The sequence below is a fragment of the Gobio gobio genome (assembly GCF_949357685.1).
Source record: "Gobio gobio genome assembly, chromosome: 12".
Lineage (NCBI taxonomy): Eukaryota > Metazoa > Chordata > Actinopteri > Cypriniformes > Gobionidae > Gobio > Gobio gobio.
The window spans coordinates 32,474,627-32,487,518 of NC_137105.1; the positions used below are offsets into that span (position 1 = coordinate 32,474,627).

The window sequence follows — 12,892 nt, forward strand, 5'->3', positions numbered from 1 at the left end:
GATAATTAAACCTAATTAAACACAAGTGGAGCACCCTCAGATAATTAAACCTAATTAAACACGTGTGGAGCACATCAAGCTAATCAATTTAATCAACGATAAGAGGTGTATATATACAGCAGATTTACCTTCTTTCGTTGACTGTTTTTATTTTAGCATCCCTCCACCACCCCATCTCCTCACTTTGATTTTAATAAACTCTTATTAGACGTCAACACAATCCATAATAAAATACAGTCTAGTTCTAGACTATCTTTATCACGGGGGGATAGAATTCGGGCCAAAATTCCTCCCCCGGAGCCCTCCCCCGGACAGCACGCCAAATACGCATAATCTTAACTCTATTTAATTTGATGTAAGTGTGAACTCGTGAAGTTACTTAGACACATTGGTGTGTAATCGTGCCATGCCGTACCAGACTCAAGTGGAATTTCTGGAGTCTGGAATGGCATGGCACGATTTCCTTACCATTCTTAGAACCGTTCGTCCCAACGGTGGAAAAGCGGCTTGCCGTGACCCCTTATGGAAGAAGCTAGCCATTGTGTTTACAACTGTGACAATGAACGCTTATCAGGATCAACTAAACGCTGGGTTTTCAAAAGTATGTGAAACATGTAAAGTTCACGACTTTAAAATACGTCCAAGAGTTTTACACACCGGTCTGTCATGTAGGGACATCGACGTTACATTTTCACGCCCCTAAACATGGACAAAAAAAAACTGAGATTTGTTGCTGTACATGCTGACGGCCTTATTGGGTTATTTATGTAAATGTATAAAGTGTATATCTGTATAGGTTTTTTAACTCGTGACCGTGCATAATATAATTTATAATATTAGATTAGATGGAGTATAACATACCATACCGTACGTCAATCTAAAAATATCTTACACCTTTTGAACACAATCTCTATTATTTTACTTACATCACACATTAGCACCCTTCAAGATAATTATAATATACAAAAATGAATTCAGATATGCTGATTTTATAAATGACAGTAAAAGTTTAATGCATTCACGGATTTTTCAAATACAATTAATGGATGAGGTTTAGGAGTGAGGCATGTGGAAACACATACATTCAAAGACAAAAATTGAATCAGTAAGTCAGCTTGCAAGGAGTTTTTTTTTTTCCATATCCTCCTTTTCATTAAAAACATGGCATTTGGAAGTCTTACCAAGTGCAAGCAGTGACTATCCGATCACGTCTGCTTATTTGTACTACGAGCTGAAAGTCCAAGCAATGCAGTAAAAGAGATTTTATGTAATGCTCTTGTATGACATTTTTACAATAATCCTGACAAAAAGATGAAGTTTTAAAAATATAATGTACAATGGCCCCAAAATGTATTTGGACACTACATCACAATGATGCTAGAGCTTTTCCTCAGAATTAACTTCACATTTCAGTCATTTATGCCATTACTTTGAATGAATTGGTTCCAGGGTCCTTTTGTCATTTGGACACTTTCTTCACATCCAAAAAGTGTCCAATATTGTTGTCTATTTTATCAGTGTATATCTTGTTTGATATTTTTAAACCTAACAATTTGGAAAAGTGTGCTTGACAGCTCTGAGCGGGATTTGAACCGGCATCTTCAGCATGGGAGACGGGCACGCTAACAAGGACGCTAAAAAGTGCAGCCTCTTACGTACTTCTTGAGATCAGGGGAGTGAGGTTTACACGCACAGCTCTTACTCGCCTACATCCATTACACTCACCCCCATGAACCTCACTCCTATCCGGGTCACAGCACTAAATGTAACCAGTCCTGCTCAAACTGTTCTTGAGATCAGGGGAGTGAGGTTTACATGCACAGTTCTTACTGGCTTACGTTACACATGGTTATCTTTGTTTTAAATACATGCCACTTTATTTGACGTTTTATATACAATTTTAAATGTGACTTTTTGTATAATACTTTTTGGGGCCACTGTTTGCCTGAGTTCTTATTTAATAATTAGATATTGTGTGGAAAATATAAAAGTCAATAATATATTTGTTAGTTTTTCAGGATACAATAGTTTAAAATACATCTTATATCACTGCATAAAGGGTTGTTACTGATAACAATAATAAGCAAATATAATTTTTGAAAGAAAGTAGAAGGATCTCTCTTTGTATGTGGACTAATTAGCATGGTTGTAAAAATATGAAAGCATTGTTTAAAATGTATATCTAGTGAGGTCTGTGGAACATAAAAAAGCTTTTTCAAAGCAAAACAATTTATGATAAAAGATACTTAAGAACGAAGTCTCACATTGGCTCAGATGTTTGGTATGTTACAGTGAGCAGTCAGTCGATGTCTGCTTAGTGCAGTTCAGCAGATGACAACAATAACTGACCCGCACTTTGAGTTAACTCAGTAACTTTTTGGTAATATACTTTTAACCATCTTACAATTCATTTTTATAATGCCTACTCTTAGAAGGTTTTAGAGACCACGTATCAGTGTAATAATATGCAATGCATGTTTAACATTTTTAGCTACATGTAATTAGAAAAAACACCCTTTACAAAAGAATACATGACACCTAATCAAGCTTATGGTCACTGTTGAAGATTTCAGTGGTGTAGATGCTGATGGTTGAAAAGCCCCTGAGGTGCTTATTGGACCGGATCTCTTGCTTTAAGCTTCTGCTTTGTTCTGGGAATAATCGCCATGAGCCAAATGTTCTTCGGTTTCTTCCTCTTCCTCGGGTACCTGCATATCAAAACCATCCACAATTACCAAACTTGTAAGCTATAAGACATTTTCATGAACGTTAAAAAAAGTTGTGATCATGTATTACTAAATAGCATTCAGATTTATCTCGTTTTTTCTGACGTACCTCCCAGAAGATTGAGTCATCGAAGCAGTTTTGGTCAGGTGGCTGTCCCCAAAATGGTACCTTCATAATCAGACCTTGAGGAGGTATGAAAAAAAAAAATCTTAGTGTTTTTATTTTTATTTTTTGCATTTTATACTTTTTTTAAAATGTAATAAGGTAATGTTAAGTGTTTCAGGGACAAGTAAGTGTGTCTAAAAATCTAGTTTAAAATGCATGTGCCAAGTTCTTAGAAATGTACGCTTTGAATTCATGTTGGTTTCATATGGTTTTGGTCTGAATAAAATTAATTAAATCTAAATAAAAAATAAATGCATAAATACAATCTCTTGCAGATTTTATGGCGCTTGAATCAGAAGTACCCACCTGTGATCAACCCACCCACCAAAGCAAACCCCAGAGATGATGCCAAACCCGCTGCCTGATGAGCTGCTGAAACACTGGAATAAACAAGCACAGAAATATTAAAAACATTTGCTGCCATACTGATAATAGAAAAAATCCAAAAACTAAATATAAAGAGCTGCCAGATACCCATTTTTCTTATGCAGTGCTGCTGCCACAATGCCGGCAAGACCCCCTAGGATGCCTGGCATGCCGTGGAGATTATGCACACCACAGGTGTCTTGGATTCCAAGTTTGGAGGCGAGTATGGGCTGAGGAGACAGAGAGAAACAAAGATGGATTAATATGCGATTGATTTATGATATACAGAGAATCTGGGATGTAAAAGAAACGCATACAGTGAGGAACTTAAAGCCAACGGTGGAGATAATGCCTGCAATGGTTCCGATCAGCATTGCTCCAAATGGCTGGATGTTCATGTCGGCGCAGGTACCCACTGCAACACCTCCAGCCAGCGTAGCGTTCTGAATGTGAACCTGTGCAACAGAATACAACAAGCTAATTCAAAAGGCTCATGGGCTACTAAATGTGAGATCTGGTACAATAACAAGAGACTGGTATGACCCACCATGTCAAGTTTCCCCTTCTTCTCCACCAGACTAGAGGTAGCGTAAGCAGCGAGAGTACAAGCAGCCAGAGAGAAATATGTGTTGATAACAGCTCTAAGCTGAGCATCACCAGGTTCAGCAATAGCAGAATTAAAGCTGGGCCAGAACATCCACAGGTAGACTGTGCCTAGAGACACAGGAAGGGTGGAATGGTGAACGTTAATTAGTACTTACCCAGCAAGAAATTTTGCATTTAAAAGATGTCTAATAGCCGTCTAAACACAGCCCTGATGTCTAGGCTAAAACAAGGCAAAATTCGGGCTGTCAGTGAAAATTTAATAGACATCTAACCATAGCCCAAGCATAGACTAGTCATCTAGAACATGAACATGTCAAAGAAATGAAACCAAACACCTTGTAATCACTGTTGACTTTGCTTACATTATGAAGTATCATACATCTCGCAAGTTATTTTGACAAAAACAACATTCAAGGTTACAAAATTCAAGGTTATTTTGATTAGAAGTGGGTAACTCATAGCCAGACTATATCGGGTCTATAGTTAACCAAGATGGTGAAATGGCAGACACAATATTTAATGAATTACATTTATATGATCACTTTTCTAAGCACATGCACACACACCTAAATCACATATATAAAATATTCCAATGGATACTGCCCTGCACTTTAGTTATTTGATTTGACACAATGATGTTGTGAGCTACGGAAGTACAGTAAAATCTTAGGCCCTTGTCCACTTGTCCACTTTCTACCACTTCCAGAGGTAGTCGAAAACGCATTCGACCCGATTGCTTTCGTAGTGTAGACGCTCATGTGGTCGAATGTGTTCGAACAGCCATAAAATTCAGCCTACTCTCCGCCTACTGACCTAATGTGTAAACATTATGGGAAGCACGCTAGCCATACTGGATTTAAATTTTGTCGACTGGAGACCCAAGTTTGGTCTGAAGACGAAAAACATACCAAGCACAATGTTCTCCCACCATTCCTGATTTCTAACACACTCTCACAGCATTCGGCGTGGTCTTGCGGCTGTCAGAGTAGAATTGAAAGCTGCTCTCTGTATGTTTTTCTGTCGTCTCCGGGCACGCTCATATGTAAATTTAACAAGCTTATTTTGTCCATTAGATCAAAAGATATAAAAAAAGCCCATACATTTACCCACCCACAGACCCTCGACTCGAGGAAATCAGGTCAGAAGTGGTTGAAAGTGGACAAAAGAGATTTAAACACCAGGTGTAAACGGGTATGTGTCTTGTTCGTCTACTTGAGATTGACCAAAATGCATCTTAATACTAGGTGAAAACATGGCCTTAATGTCACACAAAAATGTGTTGTTTTGTCCACTGGATTTTGTACAGACATACATTTTCAATGTTTTGGCACCTGAAACAACAACATGAAGGTACACTGGTACAACACTCTAAACAGACTGCCTATCCCTTCACAGCCACATTTTCATTCATGTTCAATTAAATACGGCATCTACTAATTGCCAGTTACCTTGTATGTAAAACATTACTGAAAATGTTGCATGCATGTGAAAACATTAAATGTATTGAAGCTCCAGGAGAAATGTATAGGCAAATAAGTAGACCTGGTAAGTCACTCTCATTAGACAATGGAATAGGCTGACTGGAAGGTCTACACATACCGATCATTGCAAACATGTCTGAGTGATAGACTGATCCATCATTCTCATGGCCGTTCCGAAGACCTGGACGATAAAGAACACGAGCGACAGATAATCCAAAGTAAGCCCCAAAAGCATGGATGGTCATGGAGGCACCAACATCAGAAACCTGTTAAGAAACAAGAATGGAGGTTATGAAGAACAAATGAAAAAACTTTCAGTTTCCTAAAGTTCAAGATTGACTGCTGCTTTAAAGGTAAGGAGTATTTTCTAGAGAAGCCATCACTGTTCAATATCAGATCTGTTCCATTTAGACAAGATCAGTGCATGGTCAATTATGATTGTGATAAAAAGTTATAAATCTGAGAGATATAGATTATATATATATATATATATATATATATATATATATATATATATATATATATATATATATATATATATATATATATATATATATATATATATATATATATATATATATATATATAATTTACATGTATTTTATTTATTCCCACATAATACAGGCACTATATTTTCTTCTTTTATTTATTCCCACATAATACAGGCACTATATTTTCTTCAAGATTAAGAGGGTGTTTATGATACCGTGTGTTTTAGTTGTTGGAACACTGGGTGTGTTCATCAAGTTTATCCAACTTTCCTTCATCTTTGACCCAGCTTCCATTTGTAATAAAATTACTTTGCAGGAACTTAGACAGCATGAACATTTCATGAGGCTCTGCTAACAATATTAAGGAAACTCAACCAAATTAAAAGTGCTAAAAACAGGTATAATGTTTAAACCTGCACTAAGCCCATTTATCTGGTGCAAATCAAGTTAGTGGTCAAATAAGAATGGAAGAGGTTTCACATAATAATAAAAGGATGAATTGAGTAAATGAACGAATGAGCCTTTACAAACCCCAAGAACTCCCACAACCAAATGCTCATTGATGCAGAAGATGGTGATCTCCAACAAGGTCATGATGAGAAGCTGGACAGGGCTGGTTTTCCCCAAAACCGCTCCAAACGAGATCAGAACCGTTGCTGTACTGAAGTCAGCATTAATCATTCTGCAGAGAAGGAATTAGTGGACAGATGCAGAGTTTTACTTATGGGCATGAGTCAGATATATGTAGTCAGATATTAATATTATTATTATTATATTGATTAAATTTAAACTTAAAATGGAGTTATATTTAACCGAACATCTAGCATTGAACTATTTTGTTGGATAATGAAATCATTATCAGCTATATCAAGTCATTCACCCAAGATCCCACCATCACCAAAAGGTTGAGTTTACTTTTCAATGTTGACATGTATTTTTCCATCATGCATGTGCCAGACGTTCTGGATGAGAAGACCCCACTGCAAGCCAAAGGCAGCCAGCAACAGGTTGATGCCCACACTGCTGAAGCCATATCTCTTTAGGAAGGTCATCAAAAAACCAAAGCCAATGAAGATCATCACGTGTACATCCTGAAACACTGGACACATGGATAAAAGGTTGATGAGAGAGAGAAGTTTCTCCAGCATTCTAGAACCACATTTACTCCATCTGTAGTTTGAACAGGTCAGCAATGAAAGGGAGAACTGTTAAGTTATAGCAGTGATTTACATCTGTTCATCACACAAAGCTATTTGACGTAGGAAGACTTAGGAAATGTAGCGTTTGTTCACAATATTTTGCTATTTTTGTCTTTTGTAGAGCTTGAGAGTACTGCATGAAGATGACTCAATGTAAATGAATAAACCAACAACCATGTGGTACAAAGGTCTTGTGTGCTCCTCTATTAGTCTATGAATGACAGGTTAAAAGGGTGCCCTTAGTGACCCTGTTGGCATGTGTAATTTTATTCACTTCACATGACTCTAATGAGTGTTAAAATATAATTATTTCAAGATTAGTTACATTCGAGCAATCCAGCCATTCCGGAGCCCTAACTGGCTGCAAACACACCAAGCCATAAGATGTTTTCAAAGTGGCTTTCTATGTTTCACATGCACCAATGTAATGCACACGTAAATGAATGTGTGACTCGGATGGCAAAGTTTAAGGTACATATAAACAGAGCTTTCAGAATCTAAAACTGGATTGGATTAGTTTGGATTGATATAAAGCATAAACACACCCAGAGATTTGCAGTGACAAAGCAACCTGAAGTCATTTCTTTTCATGAATGATACTGATTATTGGGAATGGAAACCATGTCAGAAATTGAGTGACACTGATTCACAGATTAATAATATAATTGCTATAATGTATATTATATTGCTGCATTTTGAATTAAACTACTTTCTGGCAAACAATCCAGGGTGTTTCCCTGTCGAAATGTGGATGGATTAGTTCATTACAGCAAACTGATTGCTTTTCTAGAGAAGCAAGGAAATGCTAAGAATACAAGAATACACTTATAATTTATGTATGATTTTTTTTAATGAATTTACAATACTTGAATGTACACATTGATTGTATTAACAACACATAGCACAAACACTGCTGGCCTTAGCCCATCTTTCCTGCAGAGAGGAAATTAGTTCTAGACTTTCCAACTCCGGAAGCAGTACAGTCAACATCCCTGAACACAGAGATAGGATGTGGTCCAGAACACCTGATTCATCAGCAAGGCCAGTTTTCAGGCTACACAATACAAACCATATTATTGTGCCTGCTGATAATAATCAGACACGTTAACGATTGTCAGGAAGTTTAAAAGGGTCTCATTGTCAGTCCCAAGAGAGACAAGTGGAACTACGAAGTGCAAACCTCCAAGGTGCGGCACCAGACTTTGAATAGACGAACATTACTTCAGGCTTCCTTGGAATGCCTCTGAAACCCTCCACCCATTCAATAATCCACACAAAATCTAAACTTGCCAGTGGTCAAACCCAAATAGTCATCAATCATAATGCTCATGGTCTGACATCTGCTAAGCTCATCAAGATAACCGATGAACCCTGTAAGTACTACCAACTAAGCTTAGCGTTGAGGCACTTTTATTTGCTAGCTACATATTTTTATAGCTTGCTATATAATTTTATTGCCTGTTGTTTTTATAAACGATCATATCCTAATTTTATAACATACTCCATGCTGGCAGCAGGCCGTACAAAGAACTATACGATGATACAGTAAAAAACAGACTAAACAGGAAAACTTCAGATAAATATGCAATGATTAAAAATCAGCAAAGCTCAGTCTTATCTTGCTATGCAAGCCATCTAAAAACAAATAAACAACAGAATGTGATCTATTACTGCATAAACTCAATTCTCAATGGTCATTCTTTGAAGTTTCACAGAAAACATCTCAACGAAGGATTTGATAGGATCTAGTTTTGTTAAATCATCACAGCCCTTCCCATCCTTCTTCCAATCCAGTTGTGGTACCACAGTAGTGTTTTTTTTTACTCTGTCTTCAAGCAATCATTCACTTTATTGTCACAAGTTTTTGATGGTTGTTGAGCAATAAAATGCAGTCCTGCTGAAAACCCCCCCAAAACATTTAAGTGGGCCTCTAACACAGCTAAAACAGAGGTTATCTACCCTTATCAGCTGTTGTATGACCCAAGTCTTTTCCTCTGATCTTTCTGTTGATCGTGAGTAATACATATTTACAGTGATAGAGTTGGCTAAAGGACTTTTCACTGGTATGCAAACTTTGGAAGAGCATCATAGTGGAATACAGATAATCTTGCCGGCTGAGTAAAGGTGCACAAGCCATTTTTCCCAACCATTGGCTCTAACAACAAACAGAATTATTTTCCCAGTAAAAGTTTTCGTATTTCCCACATGCAACAGATTTGCTGATAAAATCTCAAAGGTCCCATTTTCCTAATGGGTGGAAAGTTTCCTCTCTTTGCGAATGTTCAACGACTTAATTACATTCTGTCAGCACTAATTTAGAGTGCAGTGACATAACTTAAAGCTATATCTGTTTTCTCTGTTGCCAAGATTAAAGTGCCCTTTATTTTATTTTCTTTGAAGCTTTGCTCATTCATTTCTGGAATGCTTTGCATTTTTGTGCAAATGTGACAGATGGCTTTAGTTTTCCCAGTCTATAAACACATGCTTTTTATTTGTCTTTAATTTTCATGTTTTCTTTAAGTTTTTAAAGGTCATCAGGTTCATTAGGTGGCAAAGAATTTGAATGCTCTAATGCAGGGGTTCTCAACTCTTGCCCTCGAGCTCCAACCCTAATAGAACACATCTGAAAAAGCTAATCGAGCTCTTACTAGAAAGTTACAGACAGGCAAGGTTGATCAAGGCTGGAACTAAACTCTCCAGGAAAGTGGATTTCGAGGGTCAGAGTTGAGAACCCCTGCTCTACAACTTCACATGCCCAGCACTTTGACAACTAACACGCTAAAATGATTTCAATGCAGTACAAAAAGGGACTTTAATGTCAGTTACATAAAAGACCAAAAAAGTATTTTAATAAGACATATTGGGCCAGATTTACTAAACAGGGCAAATTAGCGTGAGAGCGCAGTCGGAAAAAAAAGTGCAGATGGGAGTGGAAAGTTCTACCCATGATCTACAGACAACGCCCAAATTAAAGAACGTCTGGTTAGTGTCTGGTTTAAGACGTGTTTTTTTTTGGGGCGGTAAATAATTGCACAAACACCAGTAAATTGATGAGCGCAAACCTTAGTAAATCATAATTTATCATTTATATATATAATCATAAATGTTCTGTCTGAAAGGGAAACTCCTACAAATGCCTATGCAAAAAACTGCCCACGCCTTTTCAGCGCTAATTTTTCACTGCATGTCTTTAGTAAATCCTGACATTTGTTTTATAACGCCAAACTGTTAGTAAAATCTGGTCCATTGTAATGTATTTATCTATTCAGTACATCTATACAAAGAAAACAACAACAACAACAACAACAACAAAAATTACAAGAAGAGTTATTACAGACGATAAAGGGGGCTGGAATGTTCTAGTGTGACAACCACAAAGAACAAAAAACTATGACTTCAATTAACAAACAGATGACCGTTCTTGTCAAGCCCTAGACAAATGCACCAATGACATTCACAATAAAGTTAGATGTACTTGTAACTTTAGGAAAATTATTAATGTTACAAATTTTGAAGGGTTGAATGGAAACTTTGAGGACACATGTGACATTGAGACTAATCTTGCATGTTCATACTCTCCACACCCTAGAGCTGGTTTCAGTCCAAGCAAGCAACCACAAGTGCAATATGAAGATAAAAGGAAATAAGCGTATTTTACAGCCAGAGCATCTAAATGAGCAAAGCATGCAGAGAAAATTAAAGGAATGCAATTGAAGTTAGAAACATCTATAAGGAAATATACAGTGTATCTATTTGCACTGAAGGAATAATTACAAATAACACATTTTCTAGATCAGTGGTTCTCAGCTGGTGTGTCACGATCCAAAATAAACAGCCTTATCAACTTTTTTAGGCGAGGGGAGATTGTTTCCCATATCTTTAGTTGTTGACATCAAATGATGTATGTCCAATCAAACTCAATAGTATTTTTTTCAGTTGTAGTTGTGTAAAATCTACACAAATGCTTGCATGAATATAACATTGAAAACCATTAACAAAACTATGCAAAGTTAAAATATGACCCAGAATATGTTACAGACACAAACTCTACAGTATTTTGGTTCAGATTTATTAGTAATTTCATAGAATCTACACATATGCCATCAGGGACATGTCTTAACATGAAAACCATAAAAAAAAAATTATTGTGCAGTTTCCAATGTGCAGTTATTGGCATCTGAGAGCATGAAACCATCAAAATTCAATGCAATTAGATCCAAACTGGTCAATTTTCCTATTCAGCTTACAGCATGTCTTGATAATAATTTGAAGTTAAACTGATAATATTCATAGTAACAAATGCAAATGTTTTGGTCCTGCAGACATTTTACTGTATTGAGTCACCAAATAATGTCCAGTCTTAGATCTGGCTCCTGAATCAGAACCAGTTGAAAAGCTCATTGGATGACATTTTTAAAAGTCTAAAGCTGAACTTTATCACCCTCTCCTCTTTGTCTTTCTCCTGAGAGTGCAGGAGCCCATGGCATTGACTCCTGTACAGAGGAAGTATTTTTAGAGACTTGCGTGCTGCTTGAACATTAGTGAAACATTGCCGCCAAAGCTTTCGCAGAAATAAACCCTTCAGTCAGTAAACACTGATGAGTGAGTAGCACCATGAAACTTAATAGCAAAGTTGACAGCTTCAAAGAGGATGAACTTATTTGCAGGAGGGGCAACACCAAATCATCCAGCAAAAAGTTTTATTAAACTTTTATTTTGCTTTTGGTGACTGACAATTAACAGCATTTCTGCACCAATCACAACCAATTTCCAACTATATCTTCCTCATCTGACCCTTAAGAAAATGCATTCATTGGACAACCTAATGTGTTCAGGCTCAATAAGTAAAATTACATCCCAATATAATTTTAAACTGAATTAAAACCAATCAATTTAGATATGACAAAACATGATAACTTACTGGGATAAAGGGTCATTGGACTGCTTGAATGTGTGGTATTCGCTTCTGCATGACTCCCATCATGACCAGCCTCAGTGTCATAAACCACAAAGAGAGTGTACAGGACAATGGTCACGGCTTCCAGGATCAAGGCCAGAATGGGGAACTTAAGCCTCATGTTGGTAGCGTATGCTGGCATGCTTTAACACCTTCTCTGCCTCTGTAGTTCTTCCTCTTTGGGTGATTCTCCCTCTTGTTTCGACCTCTCTCACTCTCCACGCTGTCTGTGGCTTGTGGGGGGAGTGTAGAAAGTGGCATGTGGTTTTGAATTGGCTGCAGGCTGTAGGAAGACCAATGAAAAGAGAGACAAGTAAGGTGGGGACGGTCACACCGCCTGTTGCACTGTACTTGAATGGGTTTCCTCTCTCCTCCTGCTTATGTAAATTAGGAACAGTGTTGTAAATGCACAAAACATAAATAAATAGAAGCCTATGGCTTATATGTCTCTTTAGAGAGCCATAAATATGGGAACTACTGCAAGATTTACAACACTTTAATTATTGTTTGGATTACATGATGATATTTTACTGCATAGCTGGTTACACATCTTAATTTTAAAGGGGTGGTAAACAACGATTTCACTATTCTAACTTTAGCTAGCATGTAATGTTGCTGCTTGAGCATAAACAACATCTGCAAAGTTACAATGTTCAAAGTTTAAAACAAAGGGAGATATTTGCTTTTAAAGAAATCAGTTTCTAAGAACTACAGCAAACGGCCAGTAGGCGACTACACACATTCCTCCAGGGTTGGTGACATCACCAGGCTCAATATTTACATAAACCCCTCCTCCGAGAATATTAAATAAGGGGGGGGAGGGGGTGAGGCCATTTTGTATCGCGGCGCTGTTGTGGTATAGTTACAACACTTAGGCTGGAGTGTTGTTGCCGCGATGCC

The 12,892-nt window shown here is 37.3% G+C and overlaps 1 protein-coding gene across 1 annotated transcript; it reads right to left on the reverse strand.

Annotated features, from left to right (window-relative positions):
• Positions 1-899: 899 nt before the first annotated feature.
• rhag (Rh associated glycoprotein) lies at positions 900-12,349 on the reverse strand. The gene is made up of 10 exons (XM_079830735.1): positions 11,957-12,349; positions 6,752-6,935; positions 6,368-6,518; positions 5,464-5,611; positions 3,806-3,972; positions 3,576-3,713; positions 3,367-3,488; positions 3,199-3,272; positions 2,836-2,909; positions 900-2,708 (listed from the first exon to the last, which is right to left on the reverse strand). Exons 1-10 carry the CDS (start codon positions 12,132-12,134, stop codon positions 2,634-2,636), a joined length of 1,311 nt encoding a protein of 436 aa, XP_079686861.1. The 5' UTR covers positions 12,135-12,349; the 3' UTR covers positions 900-2,633.
• Between the last annotated feature and the right edge of the window lie 543 nt (positions 12,350-12,892).

Coding starts and splice junctions, on each gene's coding strand:
- rhag (XM_079830735.1), bottom strand. CDS start 12,134: ATGCCAGCATACGCTACCAACATGAGGCTTAAGTTCCCCATTCTGGCC. Junction 3,973..5,463: donor AGACATGTTTGCAATGATCG/GTATGTGTAGAC, acceptor CTGTGTCTCTAG/GCACAGTCTACCTGTGGATG. Junction 2,709..2,835: donor ATGACTCAATCTTCTGGGAG/GTACGTCAGAAA, acceptor TTTGATATGCAG/GTACCCGAGGAAGAGGAAGA.